Source organism: Scomber scombrus, chromosome 2 (genome assembly GCF_963691925.1).
Source record: "Scomber scombrus chromosome 2, fScoSco1.1, whole genome shotgun sequence".
NCBI lineage: Eukaryota > Metazoa > Chordata > Actinopteri > Scombriformes > Scombridae > Scomber > Scomber scombrus.
Window position 1 is genome coordinate 14,591,471 of NC_084971.1, and position 24,789 is coordinate 14,616,259.

The 24,789-nt window shown below is 39.4% G+C and overlaps 1 protein-coding gene across 1 annotated transcript; it reads right to left on the bottom strand.

Annotated features, from left to right (window-relative positions):
* Positions 1–1,142: 1,142 nt before the first annotated feature.
* evi5l (ecotropic viral integration site 5 like) lies at positions 1,143–24,440 on the bottom strand. Its single transcript, XM_062428253.1, has 19 exons — positions 24,199–24,440; positions 20,645–20,834; positions 19,458–19,682; positions 17,866–17,940; positions 17,491–17,616; positions 17,193–17,336; positions 16,994–17,083; positions 15,919–16,016; positions 15,522–15,582; positions 15,372–15,425; positions 14,746–14,778; positions 13,403–13,543; positions 8,801–8,917; positions 6,894–7,034; positions 6,607–6,783; positions 6,195–6,341; positions 5,556–5,651; positions 5,277–5,372; positions 1,143–1,463 (listed from the first exon to the last, which is right to left on the bottom strand). Exons 1-19 carry the CDS (start codon positions 24,438–24,440, stop codon positions 1,146–1,148), a joined length of 2,571 nt encoding a protein of 856 aa, XP_062284237.1. The 3' UTR covers positions 1,143–1,145.
* Between the last annotated feature and the right edge of the window lie 349 nt (positions 24,441–24,789).

Here is a 24,789-nt window from a genome sequence, read left to right on the forward strand (position 1 = left end):
ATAGCAGCACATTTTCTGTCGCTGAAACACTCTCAGTCTCACAGTAAACCTGTAACACATGACAGCCTCTCAGGGCTCTTAGTTGGCACAAAGGACGGTGGGAACTCAACCGCTGTGGAAAGTTTGGCCTCTGTCGGTACCTCTACACTCCTATAGTTTCATATAGATATATAAAAAATAAAAAAAATATCAAAATAAATTACAACATATAAATAATTTTTTTAAACAAAACAAAAGATTTGGCAACATTTAGTTTTTTCCTTCCTTTTTTGTGGGTTACAGTGTATATGCTTGGATATGAGCTGCTGTATTAACTTGCTTGCCTTTTTGTCATCTGCAAGCCACAGACACAGACAACACATATATTTAGTATGTTAAAATGTTTCTGATTCATTTAGGAATGCCATCTTGTGATATCCCTACAGTTTGATACTGATGTGTACAATATTCCTACACTGTACCTCTCTTTCGCATACTCATCGTCTTTTAAAAATGTTTTGAGAGGTTAGTGGGATGGCTGATAAAACTTTTTTCTGAAGGCAGTGAAGATGGATGTGTGTCTTCCTCGTGAGAGGCATAAAAAGGGAAAAGAGAAAGAAAGATGTATTGGACTGGTACGGGTAGACAGAGTATACAGTGTGTCAAGTGTCTATTACTCAGTTTATAGGGACAGGGAGGAGTTGTTTTCTGTCTGTCTACCCATCTTTCACCTCGCCACGGTCACAAATTCAGGTCCAGTGGTCAATCTTGAGCAGCAAGCAGCAACAGTCTTAATAGTCCAGTATCAGTCCGTTCAGATGATCTTTGTGTGTTGGGATGGATATGTATCATGACGGACAGTTTCTGGCAAAGTAACACGTGGCTTTACAGGAGAGGCTTTACAATTACCTCGTTGTCAGGGAACACAGGGTCAGACAGTGTCAGGGAAAAGGTGTTGGAGACAACAGGTTATGATGATCAGAAGAGGTCCAATCAATGCCACTATATCTGCATCAAGTAAAAGGTAAACACTGGAAAAGCCGAGTGGGAGTACTGGATTGGATAATACAGTTCCAGTTTACAGGACCAGGAGTCCAGTGCTGTAGAGTTCCAGTGTCTCTTTAGGTTAAAGAAATCTATCATATTCTTCACACCTCCTCCAGGTATCAGTTTTCCAGCGCCTCGGCGCACACCATGCTGCCATACAGCTGCTGTGGGTCCGGATGTGTACGCACTCGCTCCTCTGCCTCGCTGTCTGTGCTGCCTTCACTGTCGAGGCGGGCAGACGGGTGACACTGGCTGGTCAGGGAGGGGTAAAGGGCGTTGGGAGGCAGCGGGCTGGGGAGCAGGTCATCGTCTGAGCTCAGGTAGTCCCCCTCGGCAGAGGCGGGGCTGGCAAGACAGAGATCCTGGAAGTTGGTACCTCCGCCTCCACCGCTCACCCTGGAACTGGGGGTCCCCTTGTGCCCCCGCAAATCCCTGATCTGAATACAAAGAAGAAGTTTAATTCAGTGAGTTGGTTGGTAGTATCTGTATTTCAGTGGTATAAGCAGTATTTAATTCTGCTGAAAGCCCTTGATTTTCAAGGGTGACATTACTCTGTATTCCTTGTCAATAAGTCCCATGAAAAGAACAAACCAACAATGTGTCTCTTATTACTTTATTCTTTCCTTCTCTGTCTTTGGAAGTCAGTCGTAAAGATGTTTTTTCTTTCAAAATGGCTAGCAGTTTTTTTTCCTACAACAGACAGACGCTGTAGCGTTAATCAAATGCTACTCAAGCAGGAGTAAATAGTGCATTTGTTGTTTAAGTGGATGCTGCTATAGTTAGTATTTACCACAGCAGGATGTTGTACGTGAGATCAACTCAAAATAAGGGACAATGCCCATGCAAAAGAGAGGCTCATTTATGTGTTTCTGGAAACAATAGAGGTCTACAGTGCAGAAGAATACGTTTTTATCAGACTTTTTATTTCATCGTAATTAATATATATTAAACTTGAGGTCACAAACAAAAGTCTAAAACAATGGAATATCAACAAAAGAGAAATTGACATGGGACAGTTTGTTAAAAATATCAATTATCTGATGGTTTTATATAATAGTGTTTACATCTGGTGGTCTATAATTAAGTAAACAAAAGGAAAGATGATTTAAAGGAAGGAAAATATAAAAAGTGAGGAACTTCAAGTGATACTGAAAGATTTTATTCATATTACCTGCAAAACTTCTGCCCCATCTGCAATAGTTCATAACAGTCAACGGTAACATTTATCTGTCACATCAGTCTTTGCATTTAATGTCAGGTGCTGGGATGTTTTTTTAAACTGGTAGTTGGGTGTAAAAAAAAACTGTGAAACCCGCTGATCTGTATCTTGTTTACCGTTTAGCGTTTGTGCAAATAGGGCAGTGAGGTGTTAAGCCTTAAATCAGAGCACACAAGTTCTCCCACAGTCCTCCACCCGGACAAAAATAAGTGAACTAAATAAAACAAACATACAAAGAAAAAACTAAAAATAAATGACATTTGCCTGTTTGTGTTCCACCACTGCCGTCCAGATTTCAGATTAAGCCAGTTGCTTTTGCATGACAGCGCTGCTACCACAGTTAATCAGGACATATATGTTTTTTGCTTGTTAAACGTGCATCTACCGCAGTGACTCATTACAAATCTCAGAGGTTTTTGTTTTCTCCCCCTTACCATCTACCAGGTAGCTGTAGGGAGGGAGGGGTGGAGGGGACCAGTGGTTAACCAGTGGAAATGTTTTGACTGTGACTGATCATCAAGCTACAGCAACATAAAGAACATAAGCATGACCTGTTTGGGTCATTTTCTATCATTTTATGTTTGCAACACAACCATACTAATTCATATACAAAAATTAGCAGAAGAAGTGGTTGAACATTAAGAGAATGTGTAGTCGCTGTAAAACTGCTAAATTGGTGTTGGGGTGAATCATAACAACTGATGCATATAAATATACATGTAAAATCAGATGCGTTATTCATCAGAACTCTTAATATGACTCAAACCTATGTTGATTGCTTAGAAGACTACACTGAGATTTTTCTAAATGGTTCCTCATCTATACTCACGCAAGTTTCGGTCTCATTTGTAAAACCACTGCTTTGATCAAAAAGTTGGGGGCAGGAGAAGAGAAGAGAGGAGAGGAGCGGTAAAGGGCAGGGCAGTCACATAACACCTCCTCGCTTACAAAAAACCCCCCACTTCCCTCCTAGTCACGCACTGCTGCTCTCTGAATGAACAAAACCAGAGTATAGGGCATACTGAGTGGGAAGTTTCTATCTCCAAGACAGGGTTCGAAAAATCTTTATGAACCCGAGAGGTCACTGAATTTTTTCAGGTTTAAAAATGGAAATCAGCAAAAGTGGAGTTTTCATTCATTTCTGTAACCCACAAGCAAAGCAGTGAGAAAGCAACTGTGTACAGAAGCTGCACAGCTGTGGGTTCAAACATGACAGGAAAAAAAAAGAAAAGCAAAAACACTTGTCTTTGTCACGCACATATTCTTTTGAAACTCACTCATCTTTCAGAATTAATGCTCACTCTGAGCCAAATGATGAGAATACATTTGCTGGGGAGGATTAGTGGTATCTCCTTACAAGAAAGACATTGACACATCTTCGAGTGTATCAGGGTGGAAGTGGTATCTGTTGTGAGGCTGTGCGTAGATGTCAAGATTCTTTTGTGGTGGTTAGCAAGGCTGCAGGGTATCTACCGTACATGCATGTACAGACACAACACACACACACACACTGTGTTTGAAGAGGAAATCATCAGTCTACGATACACGTACTGTAAGAAAACATTTGCAGGCTCTGGAATTAGTTTGAGATCCTCTGTTACTGGATCAGATTTCACCACAATCGTTTAATGCTTTATGGCACAAACAACTGATCAGACATCTGAATATGTGTAAGGCTGCAAGATAAGTTTCTAATAGAAGCTAAATAGGTCTGGTGTTGTGCCTCTGAATGGCTGTTTACACCAGATGGAAAAACAACTGACCAATCAGAACTCAGCAGGTCTGTTTAAGAATGGTGATGTCATGGCTTGCTATCTACCTTCAATCAGCTGTATGACGACTTGCAGATATATACACTCTCACATTGACATATTTCTGTGAATAATGTAAAAAGCATTAGGCTAACAGCTCCTAGCAAGCGCTGCCACAGCCTCTGTATTGACTTAAAACAGCGTCAGTGGGACAGAAGAGTCACTCGCCACTGATTTGTTGGGACAAAAAAATAAAATAAAAGAAAAGAAAATAACTATACTTCATCCTGACAAGACATGAGCCAACATGAATACAATGTCAAGATGAATAAACGAAGGGAAACAAAACAAATTAGCCTGATTATCAGAGCAGACTCATCAATATTAATCATTCTTCCAAAATAAACAGGTTTTCAAAATTCAGGGTTCATGACAGATGAACTACTACTTCAAGTGTTGATTAATTTTATTCTGGATTAATTAATTAAATCAATTATTTGTTTGATCTAAAAATATTTATGAAGTACCCATCAGAGTCTGCCATCAAATGTCTTGTTTTGTTGATCCACACAGTCTAATATTCCTCACATTTGAAAAGCTGGAACTATTCAATGTTTGTTCATCTACTTTTCATCTCAGCTCTACAAGGAACAGCAAAAGAATGCTGACATGCAATTGCTCATAAAACATTAAAACAGTATTGGGCAGTATTTTCAAAAAGAGACATAAAAAAGTAGTGTGACTTCCTGTGTGAAGTTGATTCTCTGATTTAACCTCCCCCTCCATCCAAAAATATGTTTTTGTTTCTACAGTTGGTTGTTCGAAGACTGGTCCGCAGTTTGATACTAGAAAATGTTCATATTCATTGACTAAAAGTGGATAGTTTCTCTGAGCTCAATGATAATCTGATTTTAAAAGCCTAAGAGCAGGATTTGTGACATCACTAATACTTCAGAAGACAATTCTCCAAGTCCAGGTCCAAGTCCTCCACTGCACAAACACTGAGATTGAACTTTACAGTACAGTAGGAATCCAGCAATTTAACTTCTGAAATTAAATATAATTGAATATTTATGGATTCTAGATTTGTAATGAGGGTAAAGGAGGAGATGCTATTGTAAGGATTTAAAATTGATAATTATACTTATTTGTGGATAAACACATTATTGTTCCAAACAGGATATTTATGTCTTAACATGTGTCTAGAGGGGATCTTAAGGTATTACAGTCAATCAGATGTATAATTTAGATGTGTGTGTGTGTGTGTGTGTATGTCCAACCTCGTTCTTGAGCTCAGCGATATGGTCCCGGAGCTGGTTGATGTACTGTCTGGAGTCAGAGTGATTCAGCTGACCCTGGATCAGCCCTGCCTCTTTCTGAAAACACACACACACACACACACACACACACACACACACACACACACACACACACACACACACACACACACACACACACACACACACACACACACACACACACACCATGTTAAGGTCATAGCCCCTTATTCATTGAAATAAAGTTAAATCTTAAATCAGTTCAAACACACACACACACACCTGTATCTCGAGTTCAGCAATCTTCTGCCTGAGTTCAGCCATGGCAGCCATACTGTCTGCTTCCCTCAGTCGCACTGCCATCACTTCTTCTTTACTCTACATGTGTGGGGGGAGGGGAGGCGTAGGTTGTAGAGAAAGACAGAAAAAAGAGGGAAGATATTTCCTGAACTGTGTGGACGACAATCATGCACTGGACTTCAGTGATGGATACATATGATGATATACATCCTGCTCTGTCCTCCATGTTTCATTTCCTCCATTTGTCTTTTCTGGATAAAAATCTCACACTTAGTCAAATTCTCCTCATTTCTCGCCTATTCCCTAAAATATTCTTTCTTTTTATTCTCAGTCTTCTTTTCATTCTTCTGTTTTAACTTGTTCTTTATATATTGTATGTTTTCCATCCCTGTTTTGATTTAATTTCTTGTTTTTTCCAGGACTAATAAACAGTGCTTTCTCCGTCATTCATGATTAATCCCCATTTTCACATCTTACTTTCATCATCCCTCCAAATGTTTTCTTCATCTCTCCATGCTCATCTCCCTCCCTTATCCCTCATCCTCCACAGTCTTTCTCCCGTTACTTCTCTCCCCTCTTGCTAACTCCTTTTTTGTTTTCCTTTCTCCTCTCCATCCAGACCTTGCAGTCGAACTCGGCCTGCTTCCTTTTCAACTCGTTGACCTGGGACTGGAGAGCTTTGTTCTGATTGCCCAGCATCTGGAGCCGGTCCTGGAGGGCAGAGCGTTCCTGCTCATTGCGACCAATCAGCTTGCTGTGGATCTGGTTCTAAGATGAGGGATGTCAAATGTGAGACAGTCAGAGCAGAGCAATCAATCAATTTGCTGATTAACCAACTGATAATTTGTCTATGAGAAGTCCGAAACTAGCGAAATATCCTCATATTTGTGAAGGTGGGACCTGCAAATGATCTGCATTTTGGCTTGATAAATTATTGTTGTTGATTAATTCATTTATTTTAAAATAGCTACTGACTGGGACGATCTGCTCTGTTTCAGTGTATTATATTCGGTATTTGTACAGTTTGTCTGACCTGGCTCTCCTGCTGCAGGGCTTTCAGTTTGACCTCTCGGAGCTCGGCCTGGGCCTGGGCCTCCCTCAGTCTGACCGTCATCAGTTTGTCCTGCAGCTCGTTCATGGCGTTCTTCTTCGGAGATTCCTTCCAGTGGCTGCCGCCACCACCAGTGCTGCTGCCACGGGACATATGATGCTGCAGAAACACAGAGTAACCAGGTGTAACTCTCCTACTGCGGCACAGACGGACCATCAGTAAAGTAGCAGCATCAGTTTGTCTGCCAGCAGTTTGTCTGCCTGTCTTACCTGCCAGCGCTGGTTGAGCTCAGCGACAGAGTCCTGCATCTCTCTGAACGAGCGCAGCGTCTCCAGCTCCCTCAGCTTCATCTGCTTCACCTCCTCCTGCAGAGCTGCCACGTTGTTTTCATCCGGCAGGCAATTGTTCCTCTGGATGAACAAACATATCATGCTCAAAGTTTAACAACATTAAGAGGCTGCAGCCATGCAAGCAGCTGTGTGAGGCTGTATTAATGAACAGTGCTGCTTTTCGCTAAACACTAACACACTGATGTTAATGCTAGTGTTCGATCATGATAGTTTAAAGTGTTAGCATGTACAACTGAGATATTTGGTAATAAAACAATGTATTGGATCAATTACAATTTTTACCTGATGATGGCAACAGATCAAATGTTCATAATTCATGCTGAAGTTGACGTGAATGTATCAAATGTCATGGTTACATGTCATGTTCAATAGTTGTGGAGATATTTGACATAAAACCGCAAAAGCCAACCTGATTGGCACTAGAGTAAAGTGAGAGGATCACCAATGTCTGTATGATTTATAGTCTGGAGTGTTTGCACCAAATTTCATATAGTATTTATATTTTCCAATAGATGTTGTGATATTTCAGTTTAGACCAAAGTGGTAAACAAACTGACAGACAGACATTGCCATTCATAGATGCACAAAAAAATGGACAAAAGTTTCAGGAATACTAAAAAATTGTAAAAGATAAGCAAAGTAACAGGCATATTTGATTTTAATAGCTTTCAGTTTGACATTACAGTGAAACCATCATCAGGAAGAAGAGCAGAGAAGTTGTTTCCTAACACCTCTACCTCTTTCTCACAGTGGCTAACAGAGAAACTGGTACTCTGTATGTCTCCTACAGGAATGTGAATCAAAAGTCAAATTAAAGCTGCAAGCAGCATTGATCGGACCCTCGCCCCCCATGCATGCCGGGCTGTGGCGCAGTCGCAGGCCTTTATTTGACATTGCATGAAGTGGTGAAATATCACTTCCTGTGTTCACTATGTGGAGCTAGAAAACAGCCACAACGTAACACACACAGCCATTAATCATAAGTCATGTTGTAGTGTATGATGAAGAACACACCATGTGAATTTCATGTAAATATGATGATGTTTGTCACGTAAGGCTGACTTTCTGTGTCCAGTCGGTGGCGCTATGACTAAAAGACAATATCGCAGCATAGATGTGTTCAGGAAGGGACTCTTGTCAACCATGAGACATTTGGTGCAGATTGGAACATGTCTGTTAAAGTCACAGCTGCTTCCTGCTTCATGGCGAATCATCAGAGTTTGGTGTGGCGTTAGGTAAGGGCATTTGATGCAGACTTTATATTTAATAACTTTTCATCTCCAAGGTCTGTAGATGATACTGACTAAATTTGAAGTCGCTGAGGTCAAATATGAAGGAAGAGTTCGTTAAAGTATGCGGGCTGGAAACGCCCAAAACAACGTTTTTTTCCCCCGCCGATATGACCTAAAATGGCCGACTTCCTGTTGGATTTGGAGTATGGCCTCAAGAGGCTTTTTTGCAAGTCTTGGCATGATACATGTGCTTACCAAATTTCGTTCATTTACGTCAAAGAGAAAGGAGGGGGGTTTGGTTTTGAAAAATGTTAGGGGCCGCTGTAGAGCCATTTTGCCACGCCCATGCCCAAGACCTATATCAGATCGTAATTTTCGCCAGACTTGATGTCTGTGCAAATTTTCATCCGTTTTCACGCATGGTAAAGACCCAAAAATGCGTCCTATCCTTAAAAAATACGGAAACAATAGGGCCTTTGCACCACTCGGTGCTCGGGCCCAAATAATCCTTAATACACTCACAGATGCAGTGAATGTCATCAGTTACACTCAATTTTCTCTCTCACACACTGAAATGTGTGCCAGTTAGCTCACCTTCTCCAGGTCTAGCACCTTGTCTTGCATTTCCTTCAGTGCTCCCAGCAGTTCGGCCTCACGCAGTCGGGACTGCTCCAGCTGGGTCTGCAGATTGTTCACAAACTGCTCTGTGTACTGAAACAAGCATTACAAGTGTTACACAGGCACATATCATATAGCAGGTCAGTGACACCAACTTTTCTCTCTCTCTCAACTCAGCTTTCTTGAGATTGTGTGATATTCACTAACTGAGAGCATCGGTCACATGAATTTGAAGTTGACTGATCTTGTTTGGACCTTTCACACGTGAAAACCTACAGTTTTCATTTTATTGATGTAAGCAGACTAGTTCTAAATAAAGAAGTTTGTCATGACTGAACTTCAACTCAGCGAACATTACCACAAAGCTTCAAGAGGTGTGAATTCTCACACAAGCTGCTATAATATCCATTTCTCTTTCTGTTTCTTTGATCTGTATTAGTGTACACTTATGCAGAGAACTCTTGCAGCAAACTGAGATTGTGACACACCGTCACGATTTACAGGATCTCTACGTGACCTTCATTTGAGGGCTAAAATGACACGTTTTTAGCGCATACAGCAGGATCATAACAGCAATACATTTGATGCCTTGGCTGCAACCTCAAAGCAGAAAAGTTATTCCCTTATTCCTTATTTCTGTAAGAAGCAAGTCAAAATTAAAACTATTCTTGGTTTTCAATTTTGTCCGAGGCCCAAACAACATCAGTCAACTCCTCTGTTCAAGTGACTGATGTTCCCAGTTGTTACTTTATTTTCTATAGCAACCCAAGTTTAAAAAAAAAGAAGCTGATTGACAAAATGAGTAAAATTGGTATGAAGCGTCACTCCTGCCCCACTGAGTCAGAGTGATGTCAGAATATAGAAAGCTACTGTACATTTTCATGTCACCACATCAAAGTGAAACTACAAAGTGAGAGGTGTGAGAACAGCAGAAAAACAGAGAGGGCTCAGTGGAAAAATACTTTCCTATGAGGCAAAATACCAAAAGCTTGAAATTGGGCATAGCGTGAGTGAAAGAGTCTCAGTTTGTCATTGTAGGCATCTCAGTCTTGGTTATCAAAAGGACTGCGGGTGCCTGGAGGTGTGAGAACTCTGAAAGGTGACGAGTGCCAGCAATCTGAACTGGAATAAAATCACTCGTCACAAAGGCATCATTTCTGTGATCCACTTGGATTTTTAATATACGTAACATTTGCTCATATCACTACTTTTTTTTGTTTTCAACACTGTGTGAATGAGAGAACTACGCTTTTCACAGATGCATGTGATTTGGTGAGGCAAGTGAATCTTTGGTGGTAGACAAACAGAAAAGCATTTTGAAACTCTTTTACACTTTGACATCTATTGCTAACATATTTATTACAAACAACCATATTTAGCAAAATAACTGAACAAACTGAATGGTGTGTTTTTAATAAACTAGAAATACAGCAATTACATTGTTGTAAACTATATTGTTACAATTGTATTTATTGCTTTTGAAGCATTAAATGGTCTTGCTCCAAATTACATGTCGTTACAACTTGTTAACTCCGTCTGTAGACTCAAAAGTCAGTCCCTTAACGCTTTGCTGAAGTAGAGACTGAGGAGACTCCCCCAGCTTTCATTGTTAAAACTGAGTGGAAAAAAAAATCTGCTTTTGCAGACTCAATCCAAAGTCTTTGGGGCAGCCCTTCATATTTGGCGGTGACATGCAGTTCACTATGGAGGAGAATGGGGGGGTGGGGAGTGGTATTATTTCCTTGACATAACATAAATGTTTGTTAGTGGCCATTCTCGCCACAATGCGAACAACAACTGTGTATTTTAAAATGTCCAAACGATAGGTAGGCGGGGAGATCTGAGATTGCCTGATATCGCGAGACAACCCCATCTGTGCCTCAGTGTTCATTTAGATCGGTGGATGAGTCTCTGCTGTTTATTCCTTGGTAACTTCCTCTATTTAATGATCTCTGTTTTTCTTCTTTTTAAAAAAAAAAAATCATTGCTGGGTTTCTTTTTATTTATTTTTTTCTTCTTTATGTTAAGTTATTTAACTTTGATAAGAAAAGTGCTTAAGTTTATTATTAGTAATTATTATTATTATTATATTGTCCTCTATACATGTAATTCATACTGTAGTAGCACTACTATATCATCTGTATAATATAGTTTAGAAAAATGTTTGTAAACCAATTTGATGAATTCAAATTATATTTATCTTGAACCTTAAATCTTGTTTTATTGTAAATGTATAATCAGTTATGGATTATGGAACCAGCAATGATAATGTAATAAATTAACGACACACACACACACACACACACACACACACACACACACACACACACACACACACACACACACACACACACACACACACACACACACACACACACACACACACACACACACACACACACACACACACACCAATTTAAACACTACAGTCAATATAACTATAATACTACTAACTATAGTACTACCATCTGTGTGTTGTGTGTTATCCTGTGTACTGTGTACACTCAGCCACTGCTACTATTATTTGGTACTTTTCATACTTTAGTACTTTTTTAATTTATAATTGTATTATTATTTGGTATTTTCTGTATTTTATTCCCATATTTTGTGTGGGGTAAACATGTCTCTTTACTCAAGACCCGAGTAATGTGAATTTCATTCTTTTACTTTAACAATGTGTTAGAATGACAATAAAGCCTTGAAACCTAATTGAAAAAAACCCAACATATTATTGCTTCAAATTCAGGCCATGTGTCACAAATACTGTGCAGAGGAAAACAGATATGGTTGCACACTTTTATGATACTTTTTTTTAACCTTCTCGACTTCTTCAGGCAGTCCATATGTACATAGACAGCGATAAGTTACATCTTTTTTGGCTCTACATTTACATTCTGTGGATTCAGCGTTCAGAGCCAAAACAAAACTGTCCAAATAATAACAGACTGCACTAGATGGGACTTGGGGTGCTGAGCTTTGCCGGGTTAGTTCATGAGTAACTCACTCATTTCCTCTTAGTGTCATATGGAAACACAACTGCGTGACTCATTTCTTTGTCATCAAAAGGAGTAAAATTATAACGCAGCAAAGAAAAGAATTTTAAAAAGTCAGTCTCAATTCAATAAATGCAGACACTTCAAGTTTGATTGCAGTAAACGGTAAATAATTAGTCAGGGCTGTGTTTTCTGTTATTTTCACATGTGTGAGAACAAAAAGTCCCATTAGGTCCCGAGCTGCACACTGCTGTAATGTCAACCTGGGTGTGTTTGTTCCTGACGTGGATGTGTCTGAATAATCTACTAAAAGTGTGTACGTTTGACAAATGTGGAACAAGCACAGAGCAAAAAGAATTAAAAGCAGAAAGATGAACTTACATCAATCAAACACATCGTGATGATATTTAGTAGAATTCACTACATGTTACCACACCTATGTTCCTATGATAATATTATAGGGAATATTTTACAATAAGTCAAAGCAGTGCCCCAAAAGTTATTTTGTTAAATTTTCCCTGTATAACACTTCCCCTCACACATGAACTGAACCAGCAGACTACATAGTGTAGTGAAAAACCTAATCTTTACATTGCTGGTAGGGTAATGCAATCATGAAAAAAGACAGAAAATAAGCGATTTAGACCATAGGTCTATTGAGTAAAAGTCAATTGAGTACATTTCAATTTTCATGCTGTATCCCTGTATTACATGAGGCATTTCTGGTCGCCTTCATGACACAGAAATACAATCTAACAAACTGTATCCTAAATTATCTTACAATTAGTTTTCTCTGTCATTTTCTTGGTGTGAAACCTTATATTTTGTGGTTTGTACAGTTTGAACACATCTCTCTCTTTAAAAAAAAAGAAAGTACTTTATCTCCCTCTGTTAAGCACTTTGAAGTTGCTTTTAAAACTTCCACCACTAATAATTATACTGCACTTTATTTAGCAATTATAGAGAACTTTTCAAGATACTCAAAGAGTATTTACATGACAAATTAAATTGTATTGTAAAGTACATAAATGTGATATGAATTAAGTTTATGATTTTCTTTTTCAAATCCTGAATCCTTCAAAACTCCCTGAGAGGCCATTTTAGAAATTAAATGTTGTAAATGAGCTGGAAACAACTCTCTGCTGATGTGTATCAAACAACCTAATAAACATGATCAAAATAACAATATTTTATATAATCAGTATATTGAGAATTTCTGGTGTTGTCAGGACAAACAAACCTTCTCTGTAGTTGGGTTACAACACTGGTCTCATGATTTGGTGGTTTGTGTTGCACACATTTAATGTCTACAAATTTCCACTGAACTCTTCACAATCTGTGTTGCAATGAGTTCATTCAAGTCATCTTGCTCTAAATCTGACCCAAGACCAACTGTATGCTTTAAAATGACTTGACATGTTTAGGAGAAATTTCACAAAAGGGCTTTTTTAAAGCTTTATATTTTAGTAAGATATTTTAGACTCATCAGCCTTATGTTTATCAAAAGTGAGAGTGCCGCCAGTCAACCTTTGTGTTTGAACCATCACCTCCGTTGCTAACACTGTGTTTCTGTCTTGGTGTTCACCTTCTGTTGCTGCAGTTCTCTGATGGTTTCCTGAGCTTTCTCGAGGCTCTCGCTGGCTGTGTTACACTGCTGCCTCACCACTGCCAGCTCCCGCTTGATCACGTAGTTCTCCTCTGCTTCCTGTGCCCTCGTTACTTGACCCTACAACAGCAGGCCAGACAGAGGTCAAGATCAGCTGGGGAGTTTAAACTTCAACATGCAGACTACTGTATATACCAGTATGGGGCAAAGGGACATTTTGGGCTTGTATTTAGGGAATAACACGTTACTATACTTGAGGGGAACGTGTTCCATGGTAGCCTTAAAGGATCAGTGTGTAGGACTCAGTGGGATGTAACTGTGAAGTTGTAGATTGTAACAAACTGAATACCCTTCCGCTTCCAAGGATGTAGGAGAACTTACAGTGGTCACAAAATTGTGTGTTTGTTTGGTTTTTCTGTTCTGTAGAAACATGGTGGCATTTGTGGAAAAGGATTCGCTCCCTATGAAGATATAAAGGGCTCCTTCTAAGCTAACAAAAACACAACTCCTTATTTTCAGGTGATTACACACTATTAAAAACATATTTAGCCTATGGCTATTATATTCCATTTCTGTCAACAGATCTCGTTAAATCTTACACACTGGTCCTTTAATTTGACATTTTATGAACTATATCATCTTGCATAGAAGATTCCACTCTCACTCTGTATCTGTCCATTAAATATATAGCTTCAGCCAGTAGCTGGTTAACTTAGCTGGAAACATGAGGAAACTGTTAGCTTGTCTCTTTCTTAAGCTAACAAAATCACCAATTAACATGTTTTTATCTTTTTCAAGTCAGACAATAACTGTCACTGACCTAATGAGTGTGCTTCAGAGGTGCTGGAAGGTGTATTTTGTTACCTTTGGACAGAGCCAAGCAAGCTGTTTGTTGTTGTTTCCAGTCTTTGTGCTAAGCTAACCAGCAAACCTCCTGATGGTAACTTCATATTTAGTGTACACACATGAGAGTGGTATGTCAGTCTATATATTATATTTAATTCCTTCTTTGGCAAACTACATATATAAATATATAATTGTAACAGCAGTAATAATAATACATTTTACATGCCACATGCAGGAATTGTACCATCTCATATTAGGGTTTCCTTCATGGATAAATACATGCATTCAGGGATCACGGGACAGTCTTGAACTGATAAGCATCATAAACAATATTCTTTCATGCACTTTTGGATGGTTACTGTTAAGAGGAGCGAGAGGCAGTGCAAGAGAGCAGAAAGAGAAGGAGGAGGAAGAGGGAGGTGTGAGTAAGGCAGAGGACAGCAAGTTCAGCAGGAAAGTGCTTTACAGTACTCTACCTGTATCAGTCTGTCTGCCAGAGCAGCGCTCTCCTACAGCGCAATGAAGGAGAGGAACAAGAGGATGAAAAAAAAGAGATGAAGAGATTGAAAGACAGTGGGACACCAGGAAGGATAAACCACAACAACACCCAAGAGGAAATTCAAGGAAAAGAAAGAAAATGGATCCCAGGTTGAGGAAACCATTGTAGAGAAGACTAGATGTGTTTGTGAAGAAAAAAGAGGCAGCAGTGAGATCACTCAGAAAATAGTATTTTAGAAACGAAGAGAAGATTAAAAACTGCTGTCTCTCTCAATCAATAACAGAGTGCTGGAGCAGCAGATGGAAACATTTTTTTCTTACACACACACACACACACACACACACACACACACACACACACACACACACACACACACACACACACACACACACACACACACACACACACACACACACAGTACAAAATTACTGCTCACAAATTTAAACCCACAGCTTTATCTTGTTCTGTATCTGTTTTTAGCTAGATCTGATCAAAATGGGACCAATCCCACACTAACCAATAAGCCATTTTGCCTCAATGATGCTGCATAAACCTAATTTATATTAGCATTTATATAAGCTGCAGTCGAAACCCATCTCTTACCTTCTCCAGAGTCTCAATCCTCTGCTTCAGCAGCCTGTTTTCTGTGCGTAACCTCTGAAGAAGGATAGTAAGATAAGAGGGATTCAGAGCACTCTTTTTATATTTTAATCCCACATCATGCACAACTACATAAAATACACGCACACACACCTTGATCTCAATTTGCTCCTCCATTTCTTTGTTCTTGATTGTGGTATATTCTTTCTCAAGTCTGATGAAAAATAAACAACACGGGATTACTCAATAATACCCCAACATTGAAATATTTTTTTAAATAAAGGAACATCATTCATTGGTTGCTGTGTGCTGGTTGGTTAAATTTTTATCACATTACTCAGAAAGCAAGAATCAAAACAGCAACGTGCTTCTTCCCGGGTTTGCCTTTCACTTAACAAGACTTATTCAATAAAACAAGCATACATCAAAGAGCGGATATGAGTGTGCTTCTGTGTAAAAGCTCTGCATTAGTAAGACAGATATACAAATCCTACTGGGCCGGTTCAGCTTAATTCTCACTAGTTTGTAGTTGAGTAATGAGCACTCTTACTTCTTCATCCTCTTGGGGTTGTATTTGACCTGGTAGGCCCTGAGGATCAGCTTGTCGGGGCAGCTGTCAAACTGGTGGGGGATCACCTTCTGGAAATGCTGGCCGACGCACAGGGAAACAGACAAGATTAGAGAGCTTGAGACTGACAAAGATGTTCATTAATATTCAACGAGGTAGCACACAGACACGTTTTAGAAGACTGTGGAAGAGCAGCTGAGGAACTACATTTGCCTTGTGGGGATCTGGCAGCTGCTGCATTTTTTTAGGTTCTTAATTTCTGTAATTCAGACAATAAACTACCTTTATATATCAATTGTATTAATTAATCACATGCAAAAACACAAAATCATACTTGCATCACTGTGAAATAAGTTTGTAAATATTGTAGATTTCTTTTATATTTTGATATTTATTTTGAGTTACAATACTGTATATAGCTAAACTAATTAATTACTAAATAAGTAATTTTTCAAGACAAAATGCCTAAATCCTCTGACTTCAGCTTGTCAAATGTGAGGATTTGCTGCTTTTCCTTGCCATATATGATAATAAACTGAATATCATTTAGTTTTGGACTGCTGGTTGATTAAAATAAGAAATCTGAATAAGCCACACTGCATACTAGACATGTTTCACTATTTCTGACATTACATACTGATTAATCAAGAGAATAATAATAATAATGATAATCATAATAATAATAATAATGATAATAATAATAGTTAGTTACAGCTCTGTTTCATACTGTACAGTATCCCAATATCAAGACAGAAAATACAGTTAAGAGTTTTATTAATTAAAAAATACCACAATCTAAAAAGACTTCATGAATGCTGATGGGTACAAAAAAACTGTTTTGTCTCTAATTAAAGATCACATACAATGCAAAGCAAGATCCAATTCTCCAACCAATGTGACCAACCAGCTTCTTTTTTAAATCAAAGCATACCTGTCATTCAGATCTGTAGTTTAGGAAGCTTGCATGCGAAAGGTAAAGTAGCGCATGCAGTCTGTGTTGGCTGAATGTGTACATGAAACTCAATTCTGCAAGTGGTGCAAACCAGCAGCGGCTTACCTGTGACATGCCCTCCATGTCCAGCTGAATGAGGTCAGTCTGGTTATACTGCAGGATGGCCAGGCCCACACGGAAGATAATCTCTAGGCCCTGCAGAAAGGTCACATATATTTAAAATGGGTGCTTAGCAAGATGAAATACAAAATTAATAAACTAAATTTTACACAGTCAAACATCAAATAATAAAAATGTGTCCTACCTCATACATGAAAATATCAAATATGCGTGTGGCAACAGGCAGAGGGAGAAAGGTGAGGAAGAGGGTGAGGAACCAGGATGAGGCGTACATGGATGTGTGGAAGCTCTGAGACCGGAAATGGACGTTCAGCTCTGGAAGTTGCTCCTAAAAGATAAAAATAAACCCACAAAAAAGTATGATTTTAAGCCTCAAAAGGATATGTCAAAAGAGAAAGGGATGTGCTAGATATATAAACAAAAGATTTGCTGCCCCTTTGTGGATGAACATTAAACTGCAGACTCTCCTGCCTCCTCTTTACCTGTAGCAAATACTCAAACTGGTAGATGCAGAGGCCCAGCTCAGCCATGCTGGGTTTAAAGAGCTCTCGTAGACGGTACTCTTGCATCAGACGCACAAACACACAAAACGCCTCCTCCTCGGGCATCTGGTACGAGGTAAAAAGGTAAAGTTTGCTCATTAATTATAAACTGGATATCGCTTACATTCAACAGTTTAATGTACAGTGACTCCCATATTTCAATGAAAACCCCTAGAGATTACCTAACTATCTTGTAATTAAAAAAAAAAAAACCTACCATATAATCAACTGGTTTTGGTTGCAGTAATTGGGGAAATCTAGTGGGACTGATTACAATGAGCCTCACAGCACAACCTTAATTATGGATCATTTTACCTGCATAAGCAGCAGACCAACGATGAATGCGCTGCCTTGGCAGTAGCCCACCTCTCGATCCACCAAAGAGTAGGCCTGAAAAAAGACACACAAATTAGATTTGTTATGCTTCATATTTATAGAAAGCAGCACAGATGACATCTGTAATCCTGACCAGACACTCAGTATGTGAGCAACATGGTAAACAAGTCACCAGAGGTCCCTTCATTTCCTGAGCAGCTGAGCTACAGGGAACTCCACCGATGCGTGGACAGCTAACAAGATTGTTTCCATAATGTCCACAATGCTTTTTTCATGATCAAAATTACACCATGAAGGCAAAACTGAGCCTGGCAAGTAGAAAATACAGATGTTATTTACAACCATTCAAATCTTTCCAGTTCGTTGCATCTTTGTCTGCATGACTGCATTAAGAAATATTTCAAGATGTCACACTGATTTTATCATGGTTACTTTTTATAAATAAATACTACATAGCATTTGCCTGCTGAAACAAACAATTTAACACTTAAATGATTTAAGTCCCTTATCAAGCAACAATGCTGGTTTCAGTTTCTCAACCGATTTGCTGGTGCTTTGTGATATAAACTGAACATCTTGACTGTTGCTGTTCTGTAATTTGGAGACATCACTTTGGGAACTTGTAATCAATGTATTTTCAAATAACTGGAGAAATAATCAACATATTAAAGGTATCCCATGCAGGGGTTGAAGTGGGCCAGACTGTTAATGAGTAAATAAATCTGATTGGCAGTTTCATACATAATAATGTAAAGCGAGTTAATTTTTCTTGTGCTGCTCTCAGGCATTCCTTGTAGCTGATGCCATAGCTCCCCCACACTGGTTTGGCTGCTAGTATGAGGAGAATAAAGTGCCCTAAAATTGCATGAGTATGTCCTATTATCACACATTATACATTTTAATGTGTGATAATGATGAATATTAAAGTTTGCGTAAGTAGTCATTCATTTTATTTAATCAGACAGTGGATATGTACATGATGTGTTGTTGAAGTTATCTGGTTAATTCAAAGGCAGCACTGCCAAGAGTAGCAGCACCAGCAACACAGCACAGAGCAAGAAATGGGTACTTAAAGGAAAGTGAGCTCATCACATAGCCTGTCTACAAAGAAAACAAGTTCACCGGAGCTCACAGTACAAATCAATTTGGGAGGTATTTCGAGGGGAGTCATTTTTCCCCACTGCACTGCTACACCAAATATTAGTTTTCCCCCACCTGCCAAACCCCCCCCCCCCCCCCCCCCCCCTAACCCTGTAAATTATTTTTTATCTTCATTAAACTTATACTCCCACAACACCAGGAAGCCCTAACGTTAACAATGTCCAATACCAGAAAAAAAGCTGAAAAATTCCTGATTTGGCACAACATAACATTTTTCTCAGTGTGAATTCATGCAACATTTCTTCACAAATGACTATATAACTTCATTTAAAAAACTTTACATACAGTTGAACATCGGCACATATGACAACAAAGACACTTATTCTAAAGGACAGATGTTTCACCTTTTCATAAATGTTAAATATCAAACAGGCTTCGAGGTCAGGATTCTGAAATGCTGCAGCGCTCACCTTCATGACGTTGAAGAGGACTTCCTGCCCCAGGCTGTCCTGGCCTTTGAAGAACTCGTGCTCAGGGTAGGTGCGGGCGATGTCTCTGCGGATGAGCTTCTCACAGGGGGAGGACATCTTCAGCAGCTCAGAATACTGGTTCTTCACCGGCATGTCGGTAGCGTTGCCCAGCAGCTGCCACACAATGGCCCGGAAATGATGGGGGATGCCCTTCCTGATCAACTCCTGGAGGGAAAAGATAGCGAAAGAGACATTAAAGAAGACTGATGATTAATACGTTGCTTTATTATGTAGTGAGGGATGCAATTTTAAGCATCTCCCAGCTTCTCTTGAAGAGCAAAGTGCAGGTAGATGGGAGAAGAGGAATCAATTATAGAATGATGTATGGCTATATTTACATGGACATGATTAAATCCACTCAGTACACTGTGATCTTATATACATTATACACATATCTTATGTACACATATCTGTCTTCACAATAATTCCTCAGCTAAATCAGTTAATGGCTCACTTTTTCCTTCTTTGTAGAAAGCCAATTATTATTGACAAACTCTGTCTTTTTTGCCCCTGTTGAGTTTCAGACAGTCAACATCATTTTTTCTGTGTTTGTCTGCTCTCCCATTTCGCCCTGACTCATTTTGCTGTCCCTTCCCTCATCCATCTTCGCCTCCCCTGGGACTTCTGTCTGTGCCACAGAGGACACAGAGACAGGCAAAGAAAAACAGAGGACAGAGACAGAGAAAGGCGTTTAGGTCCAGTGCAATTAAATGGTGTTGGTGTAACCATATCAAACTATTGTGTTAACATGCAGCAATATATTCATGTCAATAGATCACCTGTAGTAGATCTGTCAGTTGGTATGTATTAACTTGTTTAAAGGTCACCACTTTCTTTCGGTTCATGCAGTTCATTCGATGAGTCAGGTGGATGTATAATGCATAATGTAGTCATAGTGTTTGTCATAATGTCATAGTGTTTGATTTTGTGAAGCAATTTAGTAAACCTTGAAACCTACCATGTGCAAAAATAACATGAGGAGGCTGATAATCTTCTTAATGATGCTGTCATTTTTAGATACATTTGTTTTTTCTTCAAACTTAACAAGGCAGTAAGCCATTTTTATGAAAACACTACATGCAACAGCTTTAGTCTTAGATATCCCATCAACTGTCCCTCATCCTCACCTTTAGGAGTTTGTCCTTCTTACGTCTCCACTCTTCCCACTCGTTGACGATGCGGCCCCACAAGATCCATGTATCCTCCTCCAGGTGTGACAGGTTTGATGAGGCCGAAGAGCTGGACACTAGAGAGGAGCCACTGTTGCGCCGTGAGCCGCTCATTGAACGCATGGATTTTGAATCCGCCTCCAGCAACCTGTGTTAAAAGACAGTTTATAAGGACAGGAAGTTTAAATTAGGAATGACTATTTCTAATGGAAACAAATGGCTACATGCTGTAGCATGTTTGCCTTGTACAAAGTAGTGAACATTGGAGAGAGACAGTAAAGCTAAGAAGCAGGCAGATTCGACATTCAAGCAGACTGTGACATTGGAAGGATCAGTGTGGTTTATGCACAACGTCGTAGAGACACCAGAAGCCTTCAGGGTTGCTTCTTTAAACTACAGAGTCAGAGGATGAGGATATTTCACACTACCAGCTGCCTCCTGTGTAACTATGACATTTTAAAATGATGAAAAAGAAAACACAACTGGCACTAGACAAATGAGTATTTTTCAGGGGGCCAGTTGGCCTTCGATTTGGTTACCAGTGAGTTTGACTTCTATTATGCCTTTCATATGCCAAGCTACCAACCTGCCTCAACTAATCAAATGAATATGCTGCCTTTCTGTGCATGAAAATTCAAGAATTAGATGTTGCATAAATAATGAAAACAACAATATTTAGTATTGAAATTTAAATTGTGGAACATAGTACTCATAGTACACTACCAGTGTGGCCATTTTTTTGCATTTATTAGTAGACAGTTGGTGGCATAGAGGCTGAAAACAAGGGGAGAGAGAGATAGGTATGACATGCAACAAAGGTCCCTTGCCAGACTCGAACCAGGGATGTTGTGGGTATGTGGCATGCACTGTAAGCACTACTACGGGGCACTTCAATTCACTCCCTTCATGTACATTTTCAGAAATGTTTACATGTGTTGAGTTTGAACACACAATCACAGACTAATTCTCCTCACAATCAAAGTCCATAAAATGTACTAGACTAGACTTTGGATGTCATAAGCTATCCTTGTAGTTACTGGGGCAGCAACATGGCAGAAGGCAGACATGATGTGATTAAAAAAACTGCTTTTTACCCAGAGGGCGTATGGTTCGGTCCTAACGTGACCCTGAATGTCTGATTCTTTTGGGTCACTCTACACTCTTAATAGCACGTTTAGCTCTTTGAACTTCAAATATCTCAAGTGTTGCTTTTATTCAGTTGAAAGTGATTTACTTGTCCTTCGGCTCTCTCTTGTTGCTGGGTGAGACTAATGAAAACTAAATGTTTTTTTTGTCTGGTGAACATGTGTAACAAATTGGTAATTACAGATATTTGGCATGGAAAATCTGGTGCTCCTACTTGCGTGGGATTAAAGCTTACCTAACACAGTATTAAACCTTACCCTTGAACAGAAAAGTCATTTTTTAAAACATGACTGAAACCAGGTGATTATATATTTATATATATATATATATATATTTTTTAGATATCCTCACTGTGGAAACAGATCCTGAATGGATTCAATAATGAGTTCCCTGAAAGGACATACTGTAACATTGAGGGGTAGATGTTATAAGAAAATGACTTATTGTAGTTTAAATTAAAGATTAGCAGTACTTGGTTTGGTGATTGAACCCTGTGGTGGTCTTCTGATGGACAGTGTGCTATTGTGACCATGCTGTTATCAGTGCCACCTCCTATGTTTTGATCATGTGACAGAGGCTACACAGTTATATACAGAGCCAGAGACCAGAGAGAACCAGAAGACCTCCTTCAAGGAGTAATTTTGATTTAAATATATTTGTTATCAAATCTCCTTTTCGATTGTCTGATTCACCATGTTGGAAAGCTTGACAATACGAAGTCATGCTGCATGAAATGAGTACGTCAAAAATGTTACAGTAACAGTACAGTATTTTTGTTTCCAGACTTTTGTATTTGTTGGTGCTGAACCATTCTTTTCTTGTTCAATTTCTTAACTGCCTGGCCTGATTTAGTGATGTTTGCCTATGCAGGATATTTTTAAACTTCACCTGTTTTCTAAAACACTGACCTAAATACCCATTTATTGTTACCCTGTGTACTTCCTCCAAATATGGGGCATGCAGATTTTGTGATTCTGGCTCAACTTGCCTTGTGGTCATTTCACACAAATCTGTTTTTACTGGACTGCTGCATTCAAGACATGAACTTGACAATGTTTCTAGTTTAAACAGTACAAGTCTAAATTCTGCAAAATACAGTACACCATGTTTCCATCAATCAGTGATGACCAAAGCTATGGTCCCCCCCAAGGACTTGAATAGTGTCTGTAAAGCACAATAGTTTCAGTTAATGGAGCACAACAGCTGCAGTCTCTGTGTCCGATGAAAAAACTACAAAAACATCTATCAAAACTTCTTCATGAACACCTGCAAAATTCACTGCTCTGCTATCTGTTTGTCTATGCCCACTTTTTTTTCCCAAAACAGTCATATCTTCAGTAAATACACTGCTTCTATCTTGATTCTTAAACAGTCAAAAATGTGATCAAAAAGATTGTATCACTCAAAGATCACTGATATTGCTGTGCTCTTGATAATAAAAAACAACTCTTGTGTGGCCAGAAAGCACAGAATTCTGTCTTCAGCTTTGTATGCTTCTGGGTATTTGGCAAGATCTCCTTTGTTTTCATCAAGGTCGATAATATCTGCGGTTGCTATGTTCAACTTTTCAAACTCATTGCTGAAATTTTTTTCTGAATGCGATCACATCTCACATACTTTCATTTTACTGAATGAAACTATGAAATTTCAATAGAATGAACAACTATGTTTGTTTGCTGATAACCTGTACTATCACCATCATCATTTTGAAAATAGGCGTCTTATTTTCTATCCCCTATCATGAAGTTCCAATTATATTCCATATTAGACCGTCTAATTAATTAGTTGCTGTTTTAAAACCACTGTGAAGCCTAATTTTTCTGGACCCCCGCTTCTGCAGCTAAAATCGAGTTTAAGTCCACTTTTAACCTGACCCATTTATTCAATAAATTGCTGCATGGCTTTTAGGATGAGAACTAACTGATGTATTTGTCAAACTTAATGCTATCGTTGGTAATGCTGGATGGGGTTGCAGGAGAGTAAACTTTCCCAAATCATAACCTGTAATGTGAAAAACTGACGCAGTAAGTTAATGATGTGCTCCTTGACCTTGAAAGTGACAGTTGGTTACTACATTGGTACCTACTAGTTAGCCAGACATGCTAACAATTGTCTATTAGGTATATCATTTACATTTCAGTAAAATTCTTACAGTTTTTTGGTTTTGGAAAGGTGAAATAAAAGTCACTGCCATGCCTAGCTTACATTGCTAAGCTACAAATAGACACTGCTGTTTGACGGAGGGGACTTCAGTATTAACTAGTTGAACCTGTTACTGAACAACTACAATAACTGTGTTCACTCCATATACATACATTTCACTCCACCCATTAGTTAAACACAATAAGGACAGCTCCTGATCTCACCTGTTCTGCTCCTCCAGTTTGGCCAGCAGCTCCAGCTCATCTGGACTCAGGTTCTCGGAGTCTGCCGGGGAGGCCGCTGGTGCTGACAGCGCTGTATCATGGGAAGATGAGTCTGGGCTGAGCACTGGGCTGCCTGTCGACGGGGGGTCTGGGTCCATGCCGGAAGGGGAAGAAGGGCACTCTAGTTGAGGGGGAGGCCCAACAGAGCCCTCTCTCTCTGGGCTGCCGCTGGGTATAGACATGGTGGTGGCGATGGAGTGGGATGGGTGAAGCAGTGTGGGTGTGGTAAGAGGGTCTTCCAGTCTCACTAATGGTGTCCCTCCTCAGTGAGCCTGGCTGTCACCTAACTGGCCACCTGGCTAGCTGTGGAGGCAATATGATCAGAGGTCTTCAAACCTGTCGTGGATATAGAGAAGACAGATAATAAAAGAAAATGAAACTGAGCAGCAGAAAATGCCAAAACTGACGGTACAAACATGTCCTCAAATTGCAGTGTCTATTTCCTTGTTAAAGGATGGTTTCTCAATTTTCAAGACTGTCTTATAAAAGCAATCAGGTGCCTGTGTCAAACAGGTTTTGCTTACTGTAATC